The sequence below is a fragment of the Pseudorasbora parva genome, chromosome 19 (genome assembly GCF_024679245.1).
Source record: "Pseudorasbora parva isolate DD20220531a chromosome 19, ASM2467924v1, whole genome shotgun sequence".
NCBI classification, from domain to species: Eukaryota; Metazoa; Chordata; class Actinopteri; order Cypriniformes; family Gobionidae; genus Pseudorasbora; species Pseudorasbora parva.
In genome coordinates, this window is record NC_090190.1 from 25,002,670 (window position 1) to 25,015,746 (window position 13,077).

The following is a 13,077-nucleotide window of genomic DNA, read 5'->3' on the forward strand; positions in this document are numbered from 1 at the left end:
AAGCGGGATAATGTACACCCAGCCGGTTGTTATCACAGAATAAACCCCTTCAGAGTGATGCAAGACCCCTCCACTTCATGTCGTGGTCCTGATCGCTCTGTATGGGTTTATTCTACGATAACAGTCAGCTGAGTGTACATTATCCCTTATTTATTTGGTTCGCCTGACCCGCGGATATAATAGCGATCTGCTCATCACACACACACACACACACACACACACACACACACACACACACACACACACAACACACACACAACACACACACAACACACACACACACACACACACACACACACACACACATCTTCTTTCAGATCGTGAAAGCTCTTTCGCGTCTTGCTCTTGAATGTTTACAAGGAAAGGCTTAAATAAGTATAAATAGCAACATGTGGTGTTCAGGTCTCACCTGTACAGGGTCGAGCATACAGCACTCGCATACAAGAGTGACTGTTTTGTCCAAGCATCTTGATCATCACAGTTGTAATGAATTGGGAAGCCAGAATGTGTATCCATTGACAGAAACATACATTAGGCTAACTTTGTCTGTGTATTTTATGCGTTTTTGTCTGTCTATTTTATGAGTTTTTTATTTCCTGGTGCAAGTGCATGACGAAACAGTGGTGAAGAACCATAACGGTAAAAAAAATTACAGAGAATCGTTACACCCCTTTTATTCACGTAAACACAGTCCACATAAGCACCGTGTTGTTTTTCACTCACTCACTGACTCACACACACGCACACACACACAGAAGAGGATTTATACTCCTCAACCTCACAGTGAAAAGCCCTGCACAATTAATAAAAAAAACCTATTAAAATAATTGTCTTTGGATCTAGTAAAGCTACCATTATTGAAATAAGTCATTAATAGAAACATAATTGTACTTCACTCGTTAAAATCCACCACTGTTCTTCCAAAGTATCATACATTTGTAGATCATGGTAACTACGAGTAAAATCATGCATGGCTCTGCACTGATACCTTTAGCAGAAATAGCTTTATAATAAAAATCCCTGTTAATTGTATTCCCATAAAATATTTAAAACATGATATATTAATGTAATAACATTCAGAGTAAATATAACATATTTTAGCCTCACACACACACTCCTTCTTACCTTCTTCTTTTTGGTGAGTTTCTTGGAGGCATCAGCCTTCATAGCCAGTGTGACCTGTGGCTCTATCCTGCGACCGAAGGGAGAGGGCAGAGTTTCCTCCAGGTGCATCTTCTTCACTTTAGGTTTGCCCACCTTACCTTTCACCAGCTTCGTGGCCTTCCCAGAGTTCACACTCTCCCTCTCCTGCTCCTCTATACGCTGGAAGAAAGACACAGACAATACTCTGACATACTTAATCACATGCAACACGAGTCAGCTTAGGGCTGGGCGATAAAACGATAACGATAATTATCACGATATAATTTTCCTCGATAAGACGATAACAACAGTTCGATAAATTCTCAATATAATTCTTACGCTCTATGTGTAATGCTGTGCATGCGTATTGCAGACCAGGCTTCTGGGTGCTGCACATGGGGTTGTTTACAGTCAGTGGCTGACAGGCTTGGAGGATCGGAGTGAAGTGGAGTGAGAAAAATGAGCAATAGTGAAGAAAATTCAGCACTCACGACCAGCTCGGAGCACATAGATATCGTTGATAAGTAAGTTCGCTCAACTTCAGTGGTTTGGAGATATTTTGGCTATCCCATTCAACATAAAACGGAGCGACGTACGTGGACTGCTTATCATAAGTTCACCACACGTAATTTCATTATTAAATTATTGTGCTTCTTCGAAGTTCTTCCATTTAACATTGAGCCCAACACAGCGGTAAATCTACATAAACTACATTTACGCTCAGGTTTATCACCTTGTTAGTTGTAGTGGGTGACTAAGCTAACATTACCAAACTATTATCACTAAAACATCGGATTATTTGTCTTTGGTGATGTATTAATGACTCAGCGTCACCTGTATCAAAAGATAAATAATTGAATCTGATGTTTAAAATAAATAAAATAGACTGCCCTTCCTGGAGTTCCAAAACTACTGAACTTTTCTCTTTCCCTCCTCTCCCGACCAGCCCACTGTCGGTGAGGTCAGGTGTGTGTGTCGGTGAGATGCGTCCGTGTGTGTGTGTGTGTGTGTGTGTGTGTGTGTGTGTGTGAGATGCACGGTGGACCAATCCACTGTGGAGCAAGAGAGGGGGGATTCAAAATGTTTCTCAACTTAAACACTATATATATATATATATATATATATATATATATATATATATATATATATTAGGCATATGCGGATATCAATTTTTCATGTTGCGATTAATTGCTGAAGTTTTATCACGATATACGATATTATCACGATATTGAACAGCATAACAGCTTTAAGAACTATTTTTGTAATAACAAAAATAACTGAATGTTTAAATACAATAATGCACCAAACATATATACAGCTCTGGAAAAAAAATTAAGAGACCACTTAACATTGAGAAATCAATGAGAAATCAATGTTAATTGGTCTCTTGATTTTTTTTTTCCAGAGCTGTAAAAAAAAATTCAAACAGATTAAAGTGCAAAAGAATTAGGCTATAAAGAACAACAGGTAACAAATGAATATAAGGTCTTATTACTTAATGCATTCATTAAGATTGAGCAATAGCTACATTTGGTACAGAAAGTATAATGTTTTTGTTAATGTTAGTTAAGAAATACTGATCATTGTTAGTTTTATCTTAGGTCCATTAGAAAAGTTATTTTGATTTTGATTTTAATGTTATTAAACAGTAACCAAGAAATTAATATTACTTAGAATGATTAATTCTTTATAAATGTTTTTCATTGTTAGTTTGGTAATAATGAATTAACATGTTAACTAATGTAGTCGTATGTCTCAAAGTTTTACTAAACAATAAATAATTAGAACAGTTCTAATCATTAGGGCATGTTGTAGTCCAGATTAAAACATAAAAATGTTTAATTTTGAAAATAAATAGCATAAAATAAAGAAATAAAATTTAAAAATCTGAATAAATAAAAAACTAAAACTAAACGAAACTAACTACTCTTACTAAAAAACTAACTGAAATAAAATAATAATTAGCAAAAATAAATATTCGTTTTCGTTGTTAATAAGCTCTCTTTAATGTGGTGGAAAATCTGACTGTGGCGGTTGAGGGAGTGTCTATTGCGCAACTGCGCGTGAAGTGAGCTGAGGAGATTAACCGCTGTCCTGTGAAGGACGCGTGCAGACAGGCAACACATCGCCAGTCCTAAACGGGAGTTCACAAAGAATCAATGCGTCCGTGGCAGTGAAATGGGAAATAACACAAGGTAATGAGATGCACGTTGAACTTCTTTTAAGCTCACTGTTTTAGAATGCCGTTTCTTACGTGACGAGAGACGCAGGCGCAAAAGTCAGCAACTATATTAGCAAATAACGTTACTAGCCTACTGTGCGTTTGAGATTTCATGTTTGCATAATATTGACAGGCTCAAAGGTGTTATCATAATCATTTACTACTAATAATATTATTATCTGTGTGGAGACATATCCCCACAAAGTAGGGAATGCCAGGACACACACACACACACACAGGTTTGTTTCACTATATAAGTGAGGACATTGCATGGACTTCCATTGATTTTATATCAGGTCAATTATATTTTATATCTCCTAACTCAATTCCTATCCCTAAACCTACCCATCCCAAGAACGTGCAAAACAATAGATTTAAATAAAAACATGTTTTGGCCGATTTATAAGCCTTTTTAACTAGTGAGGACCAGTCAAATGTCCTTACTAGTCAGTTATCATAATATTTTACTAGTTAAGTGAGGACATTGGTCCCCTTTACAATTATAGCACAACAAACACACACACACACATGCACACACACATGTCTGGTGCGCTATCTTTGTGGGGACTTGCCATATAGACGGTTTTTATACCATACAAACCATATATTCTATCCCCCTACACTGCCCCTGCCCCTAAACCTACCCATCACAGGAAACTTTCTACATTTTTACATTTTCAAAAGAACTCATTATGTATGATTTATAAGCTTTTGTACCCATAGGGACCTCAATTTAGGTCCCCACGGTGACACGAGTCCCCATGAGTCTGTGTGCATTCAGTTTGAAGTCCTCACCAGGCTAGAAAAACATGTACACACACACACACACACACACACACACACACACACACGAACACACACACACACACACACACACACACACACACACACACACACACACACACACACACACACACACACACACACACACACACACACACACACACACACACACACACACACACAGAGAGAGCAAAACTGTGTAGTGTGTAAAAACAGTGTGTAGACACTACACTGCCTACATTGCCTACATTGTACTACTGAAGAAATTAAAATAAGCTTTTAATTGTTTAACAGTATTTCATCTGTTATGAGTGAGTTTGTCTGGAATTTATAATTTTTACTTTTATATTTTACGTTGCATCTATTTTGTTCTTTAAGATAGATCCTGTATAGGTCATAGTTTGACTCAAGCTTTTTTGCTCAAAGGTGAAGACCCAACTTTATGCATGTTTTGTAAGACCGTCCTGGGTTTAAACAATAATGCTCGTTTATCAAGTGATTTCACTTAAGGATGTTTAGTAAGATTAAACTCTAATCTGTTAATTAAACTTTGCTGAAATTAAAAACCTTGATTTGGTCTCTACACTTCATTATGGTAACTCTGCTAAACTATAATTACTAAAACTAAAACTGAAACTAAATAAATAAAAACTAAATAGAAATGTATTTGCAAAATAAAAACTAAACTAAAACTAGCAAAACCATTTGTAAAACTAACTAAAACTAAACTGAAATTTGTAGCAAAATTGAAAACGATAATAAAATAAAAACTAATTTAAAAAAGCAAAACTATAATAACCTTGAGCCGCGCGAGACGAACGCTGTGAGACTCGTTCTCCGCTGCATATTTTACAACATGCTGTTTGTGTTTTGCAGAATAAGATTTTCTTTATGGGGGCATTTTGTTTGTGTTCAGTCTTTCTAAGTTGTTGTCTATAAGTAAATATTAGGCTACAGGAGCAGCATAGAGCGCATTCTCGCGGCTATATGTTTATTCTTGTCAGTCAGTATGAATTAAATTTGATATATAAGTCGCACCTGACTATAAGTCGCAGGACCAGCCAAACTATGAAAAAAAGTGCGACTTATAGTCCGGAAAATACGGTATATATATATATATATATATATATATTAGGGCTGTAACGATACACCAAACCCACGATTCGGTTCGTATCACGATTTTTGACCCACGGTACGATACAAACCTCGATATGGTGGGGACAAAACAGTTTTATTCTGTACAGTATTCTGTAGCCTATTTTGCCGTCAATACCATATATCTGTATGGTCAATAGGCTACTGCCGACGTTTTCTTTGCGGTACCAATAGGCAATATATATTTAACATGAAGTATAGGGCCTCCTGTACATCAATACCAACAGAAGCACCGCGTCAGACACGCTTCTGGTGTGCAAAGAAAGAGAAAACGCCACACAGCCGCCCCGCGGATGACACGCAAAAGAAACGCCACGCTCACACCACTTTGCCAGCCGGTTGGGGAAGCTTCTTGAAACATTTACGGCAAATTGTGTGGGTCTTGTCAACTACACGATAGCCATCCTTGTTCTCCACCGGGTAGCTGAAATGTTGCCATACTGCTGACTTAAAAGTTGGACCTGGACAGGAAGGATAATTCTGGGAGGTGGAAGGGGTGTGTCGCGATTCTGCCTTCTCAGATCGCGATACAGGTTCGTGGACCTGCGTATTGCGATTTCGATTTCATATCGCATATCGTTACAGCCCTAATATATATATATATATATATATATATATATATATATATACTGTAGAGTAAAAAAATGCTGACCACGGTTAAGATTTTAATAAATAAATCTACCTCAGTTTTAATAAATTGTTCAACTCTTTGGGAAGTTTCTGTCATGTTTTGACAATAAAGGATAGTTTAAAACCACAGTTAACTGTCTGTTTTCTACATCTTTCACTCAGGAGCAAAAATATGCTTTTAAACTTTAAAGAAAACAAAGATTTTACATTTATTGTGATATTTATCAATATTGACTGATATGGAAAATTATATTGTGATAATTTTTTTGGGCCATATCGCCCAGCCCTAATTCAACTCAATCCTAAAGCTAACATCTATAAATGAGACTCACGTCAAGCTCCTCAATGAATACGGCCAGATCTTCCCTCCACAGATCTTCTGAATTTTTCCTCTGGAGTTCATTCAGCTCTGCTTTCTATATAACAAATTAAAGAGAACACACACACGGTTAACACAAACAGTTTCAACCTGCTGCTGTTATTAGTCAAATGAATAGTTTACCCTATACCCGATTTTTTGTGAATAACAACATTTAGTCTTTTCCTCACGAAGCTATTATATAAATGTAGATGACCTGGAATAGAGGTAAACGATATACCAGTAAACCGAAATTTGGCAACCGTTATAAATGTTGGGTGTTAACCTCAAATCCTTTAGATTTTTGCAAAAACACAGAAAAATACTTTGCATAAAAATCAAGTCTTCAGGTTTACAACTGAAATGAATCAAGTGATGAACAATGATGATATTTTCAGACTGGTCAAAGATTAGATGAATCAATATGCAGAGCCTGATTCACAGTGATGGGGAGTCGACTCCAAAAGAGTCGATTCCTCGACTCTGAATAGCCCCAGATTCGGGGTCAACTCCAGTACAGGAATCGACTCTTGGTGTCGACTGTTTCTGTGTCCGAAATCGCTCTATTTTACTGAATCTCTCATCTAAAGTGCATGGGAGTTGAGTGCATTATAAGCAAGGAGTGAGTGAAATGAAGAAAGCCGCATGGTAATACACTGACGCAGTGTAACGTTACACCGGAAAATAATGGAAGTCTCCAGACCTAAACCCAATAGAGAATCTTTGGAGGGAGCTCAAACTCTGTGTTTCTCAGCGAAAGGCCAGAAACCTGACTAATCTAGAGAAGATCTGTGGTGGATGGAGTGGGTCAAAATCCCTCCTGCAGTGTGTCTCTCACAGTGGACATGCACATGAGAACTTGCAAAATAGCAGGGTGTTCAAATATTTATTTTCCTCACTGTATTATTAAGTGCTGGGCAACGATTAAAATGTTTAATCGCATGATTTTCTGTGATTAATCGTGATTAATCGCAGTATGCGCAAAATCCAATAATGAATACAAAAGTGCTGCTAAATGAACAAAAGTGCAATAACATATGGTTTGCAAACACTTTAAACAAATAAGGTGTTTTTTACAGCAGTTAAGTTAGTAACAGTTACAATATATCTTGTAAATATCAACTTAAACATTAATTTAATAAAAATAAATTAAATTGGTGGTATACATATATTGATTCTGTGTTCTGTCAGCTTTTACATAGGCCAACTTAAATCTGCATATTTGTGATATTCACCCCAGGGCGTTATTTAAGTAAGTGAGTCCTTGAGTCGTTTATTCAAATGATTCATTCAAAACGCTGAATCATTTAGTCACAAAATACGGCGCCGAGTGTTGCTTTGCTCTGGAACTATTTTCGTCTGTGAAATCATGGGTAAAATGGAACAAAAAAGGTTGTTTGGATCTAAAATGTAAGTAACTTCATATTAATTAGGCTACTGTTTATTGAACTAGGCTTCACCATTCATGCAACACAATTCACGATTGCAAAGTCGACTTGTGTTAATAACAATATCATAAATATCAACAACTACAAAAAACTCAATTTTACCCCAGTATGTATCTTCTGTGAGTTTATTTTGCTGCTCAATTGTTTTGATTTCTCCACGAATGTCTCTCACAAAGAGACAGGCAACGCGAGCCTCAACGCGACTTGTTAACGTACCAGAGGCAGAGATGCACTCATCAATTGCTGTTTACATTGAATATAATAATAATAATAAAAAAATATCTGAATCATTCTCGCGTTTCTGGTTATTTTAAAGAGGGGGGAGACACTCAGTTTCAGTCAATCTTGAGTACCTATAGAGTAGTATTGCATCCTTCATATCTCTGAAAAGTCTTTAGTTTTATTATATTTATAAAAGAAATATAGGCTGTACCGAGTCTTTGGAGGCGTATCGTGTGGGCGGAGCTAAAGAATGACGAGCGCACACAAAGCGGTGACATCCTCAAGCATGGAGAAGAAAACTCTACCCATATTCAACTAATACGGATATGCTCAGTGGTTCATGTAGGTTGTCTACAAACCGAAAGGTAGGTGGTTCAATCCCCGGTTCCACCTGACCAAGTGTCGAAGTGTCCATGAGCAAGACACCTAACCCCAGCTGCTCCCGACGAGCTGGATGGTGCCTTACATGGCTGACATCGCCGTCGGTGTATGAATGGGTGAATGTGAGGCAAAATGTAAAGCGCTTTGGATGCCCATAGGGTCTGTTAAAATAGCGCTATATAAATGCAGTCCAACAACAGCAAGATGTATGTACTGTATTTAGTGGCCTGTCAACATTTGTGTGTGTTTACTCGCAGTTTATGAGGACATGATTTGGTTTATTGACTATTGTATTCGACTAAACATTAGCAGTAGCAAGCAAAATGGTTTTGCACGTCAGACTAGTGTAACGTTATACATAGAACAACAATGGAGTAACCGTTAGTGCAATTGAATGAAGAAGCACGCTTTGTGAGAACCTCCCCTAGGTTTGCTTTTGGGTGGTTTTACAATAAACAAACTGACACCTATAGTGGTCAGCTAAACAAATGTACTTAAACACACACCATAGATCGCATGCTCCATTGATAAATTAACTAACGTTATACACGATCGTGTTGTTAACTGATGTTTACTTATGCGACGATAGCCAACAACACAGACATTTGAAGCAGTTTTACTCACCGCGCACGACAGTGAACCTTTATCGCTGGGACCGCTCCGTCAAAAACACTTCTTTGGTAAATGGTGATTTTGTGAAGTCCTGTGACAGCAGTGACCATGGAGATCCACTTTTGCGATGCGACTGAAGCGTGATGTGACGCTTCTAGTCATTTCTGCGTTCAAAACGGTTCAAATGCAGCACTGCCTTACCGGAATGCTGTGCTGAAGCGTCACTTGATGTCAACCATAGGAATAAAGTGGAGCGCGGCGCCACAGAAGTGTTGCTCAGACGAGTGGATCTGCACCTGAGAGAGTGTTTATGGGTGTGAATTTCCTCGCTCGCTTCTGGTCACGCACGCGCGCACCCTTCCGGGAGAAGAGCCCCTACGGCCCATATAAGGACCTTCCGCTCTGTCGACGTAAAGCGGATCCATACTCGAAAAAAAACTCTCCGAAACTTGTGAGAAACCAGGAGGAGTATTTTTGACACAGAAATACTCCATCAAACACCCAACATTAGTTTTTGAAACTTTGTCTATATTTAGGATGGAAATCCAAGTCTTTAACAGTGTAAAAAGCTCAGTATGCAGGAAACAGCATTGTGGTTCCCTTTCGGGGAACTCGAGCTGCGTCGAAACGCTGTGAGAACGCCTCTGCGTGAATGCGTTGTGAAGCGCGTGTAGAACCAATCCATCGGGAGATCGATCGTCGCCGACGTGATGACGTCATCGACCGGAGACTATAAAGCGTCCGCAAACACAAACAGGAACTAGCTTCTGTGCCTTCAGTAAGCGATCTGTGTGAACCTGTCTGTCTATTTGGTGTTTTTGTCTGTCTATTAGAGATAATTTTCCACCTTTGTTAAATATATCTGATATATATTTTATAACATAAAGAGAAAAAGGAGATTATGGCGAGTGATCAGCATTTCACAGTGTGTTCATCCCTGCCTTCGAAAAAATATATTGCGTGTGGGAAACACTCATTGTGTATGGCTGTTTGGGAGCGCAGCACGCTCAGGCAGCCCTCGAGGGGGCTGCTTGCGAGCATTTTTGAGCGGCTAAAAGAAATCCGTTAAAGGGTCATGAAACCCCCCTGCTGCAGCGGTGTTTTTTCACACCTTCGATTTGAAAAAGCTTGTTAAAAGGGGAGTGATCGACTGTGAAAAGCTGGGATGGTATTGTGTGGAAAGAGGGAATGGTTTGCATAAATAGGGGAGTGTCAGTAGGTGCATTAAGATTAGCGATACCAACAGCAGCAGTTACAGCGGTTCTGAGACATGTTCTTGGTTCCCGTTGGCATTGTTTACCACAGTGAGATTAAATGAGCGACGAGTACAGCGAATGAGAGAGCTATGAGTGGCGTGCAGCAGAGATCGCAAATCATTCAGCTCTTCAAAGTTCAAACCAGCATAATTCAGTGAGAAATGAAAATAAATGTTATTCTGCATGACGAAATATTTTGCAAACGTGATAAAACTATATTTGTCCAAATATGCACGCTGTTTGGCAAGATGAACAACGCGCCGACGTGATAAGAGAACGTGAACCACCCAACATGCGATGCGACAGAGATGTGTAATTCTAGATCAGGGTAAAAGCGAAGGGGTTTGAGGCTTCATAGTCTCGACCGTGCATCTGAAGCACAGAGCGACGCGCGCTGGGTTGCCGTGACGATCCGCGCTGTCTATGATCGGCAGCTAAATCTATATTTGTCCAAATATGCACACTGTTTCACTAAGAGCCCGAACACATGCGGTTTAGTGCATGGCTGTGACCACAAATAAAACGGAGAGGACGTGGCTTTTGTTCATTAGCCTACAGATTACAGATTGGTTATTTTGCACTCCTGACATAGATAGTCAACGCTTGGAGGTTCGGCGTGCGATTCCTCAGGTGAATTTTACTTTACCGAGCCTTTGTAGCAAAGGCTTCCACAGACGGCGCCGGTTACAGCTCGCTCAGCGCCCTTTACGTTATTTCGTATCAGCACAACGCCTAGCTTTCCTCCGTGACTTTTCCGCACGCTGCTTCCAAAACTTCCCCACCATATCTCTACAATAATGATGGAAGACGAGCCTGACAGAAGTGACTGTCTCATGTATATTAACTAAATTATCTTGTATGCATACTACAGCGCAGGGATTGGACTGAATGAGCTTTATGTCATGAATATATATCGAGAATCGCTCGGAGCGGTCGACGTCAGCATGTGCCCAGCAGCCCATACTTGGGCCGAAAAGGCCGCGCTGACGTCAGCATTTGTGACGTTGCTCCGACTAAGCTTTTCAAACCGGAAGACAGAAATCGCTCTGAAAAATGCAAAAATAACTATTTTCACATATGAATACCATTAATGAGTACCCTTAGTGTTTTCAATGATGTGCAGCCTATACATATCTGTTTACATCTCAAAAAAAGTGTTTTGGGGTTTCATGACCCTTTAAGAATGCTGCACTCCCGCCGGGCACTCTTCGAGGAGGGTGCTTCGGCTCGTGTTCCCCGCGGCTCGGTCCCGCTGCTGCCGAGGCAGAGCGGTGGCTTCAGTCGTGGGGTTCACACATGGACCTTACAGAGGGGTTTGAGACGGGCCCAGCCTTATCTCAGCCCTCACCTGTACCGTCCAGTGCCTCGTCTCGGGGTTTGGAAGCCCGCTCTGCGGTCTCTTCCTCCCTGGGCGGGGCACCGGTGCTCCAACTATCCAGCTCTGAGGAGGTGGACGTTGAGAGCATCGCGACTGAAGACTCACTACTTCAGTCACTCGCGAGTGAGCATTGAGGTTATTACGAGAGCTGTGGCCAGGTTAAATATAAAAATAAAAAACGACTGGCTGGCGGAAAGATCGGAATTCCATCGAAATCAGAGAAAAAGAAATTAGATGAGCGATTCCTGCCCTCTCGTGCAGAGCCTCAACGTCCTGCCGTTCTTCCCCGACCTGCACACCGAGGTGTCTAGGTCATGGAGGAAACTGGTATCATATAGAGTGTTCAGCCCACAAATATCTGCATTATAGTAATATATTAGGGCTGAGACACTATGGTCCTGACGCCAGACGGGTCAGGACGACAAGGGGTTCCCCTCCGAAGGAAGTCGGTGCTTACCTCAGGACATGGTACCCGTCTTCCTTCGGTACCCTCAGGGGGCCGCGCTGCCAACCCCGCCGCAATGTCGGGGCGCAGAAGGTCTCCGCGGGCCACCTGAGGGTGGTCCACCCCCTCCTCGGAGGGCAGGAAAAACAAAAGGAAATCCTGACGCCAGAAGTGTCAGGACGCTGAGGGTAGTCCCCTCCGCAGGAAAAGGGTGTTTACCTCTGCCTACGGTACCCGTTGTCCTGCGGCGCCCTCTGGGGGCTGCACTACCAACCCCGCCGCAATGCCGGGGCGCAGACGGTCCCTGCGGGCACCTCGAGGGTGGTCCGCTCCCCCTTCGGGGGGCTCCCGAGCAGTCAAGTTAGTCGTTCCCTGCCGGTCCGCCGCTTCAGGGCACTGTGCTTGCTGTTCAAAGTACACCAGAGGCCAGCCTTGAGAGGCTGGTTCCCTTAGTAGATTTTCTAGACGAATGGAAACGTCTATCGAATATATCTCATTGGGTCCTACAGATAATAGAAGGGGGGTACGCCATTCAATTCAAAAGGCAGCCACCTCTCTTCAACGGTGTCCTACCCACAGAGGTGGGCCCGGAGCAGGCTCTGGTAATGGCACAGGAAGTAGAGACACTCCTGCGAAAGGGGGCTATAGAAAGGGTTCCTTCTCCCGGTAGGGAGTCAGGGTTTTACAGCCGTTACTTCATCGTGCCCAAGAAGGATGGGGGGTTGCGCCCGATATTAGATCTGCGAAGAAAAAAGTATCCCAGATCAAGTCGGAGGATTGGTTTGTCACCATAGACCTCAAAGATGCGTATTTCCATATCTCCATCCTTCCACATTACAGGAAGTAGACTCTGAGGTTTGCCTTCAGGGGAGAGGCATACCAATATCGAGTACTTCCCTTCGGTCTAGCACTGTCACCCCGCACATTCACCAAGTGTGTGGATACAGCTCTGGCAACGTTGCGTCTGCAGGGCATCCGCATACCAAATTTTCTGCCCGACCTCAGGGGCCATCATGTATTAGTCAGGACAGACAACACATTGGTG

At 41.3% G+C, this 13,077-nt stretch overlaps 1 protein-coding gene across 2 annotated transcripts in view; it reads right to left on the minus strand.

Annotated features, from left to right (window-relative positions):
- Positions 1 to 13,077, minus strand: part of top2b (DNA topoisomerase II beta) — a 162,703-nt gene that overhangs the window by 17,130 nt on the left and 132,496 nt on the right. For both annotated transcript variants that reach the window (XM_067426450.1, XM_067426449.1), the window contains exons 27-28: positions 6,265 to 6,348; positions 1,126 to 1,323 (exon numbers count right to left, since the gene is read on the minus strand). In XM_067426450.1, the coding sequence (XP_067282551.1) occupies positions 1,126 to 1,323; positions 6,265 to 6,348 (282 nt within the window). The remainder of the gene's footprint in view (positions 1 to 1,125; positions 1,324 to 6,264; positions 6,349 to 13,077) is intronic.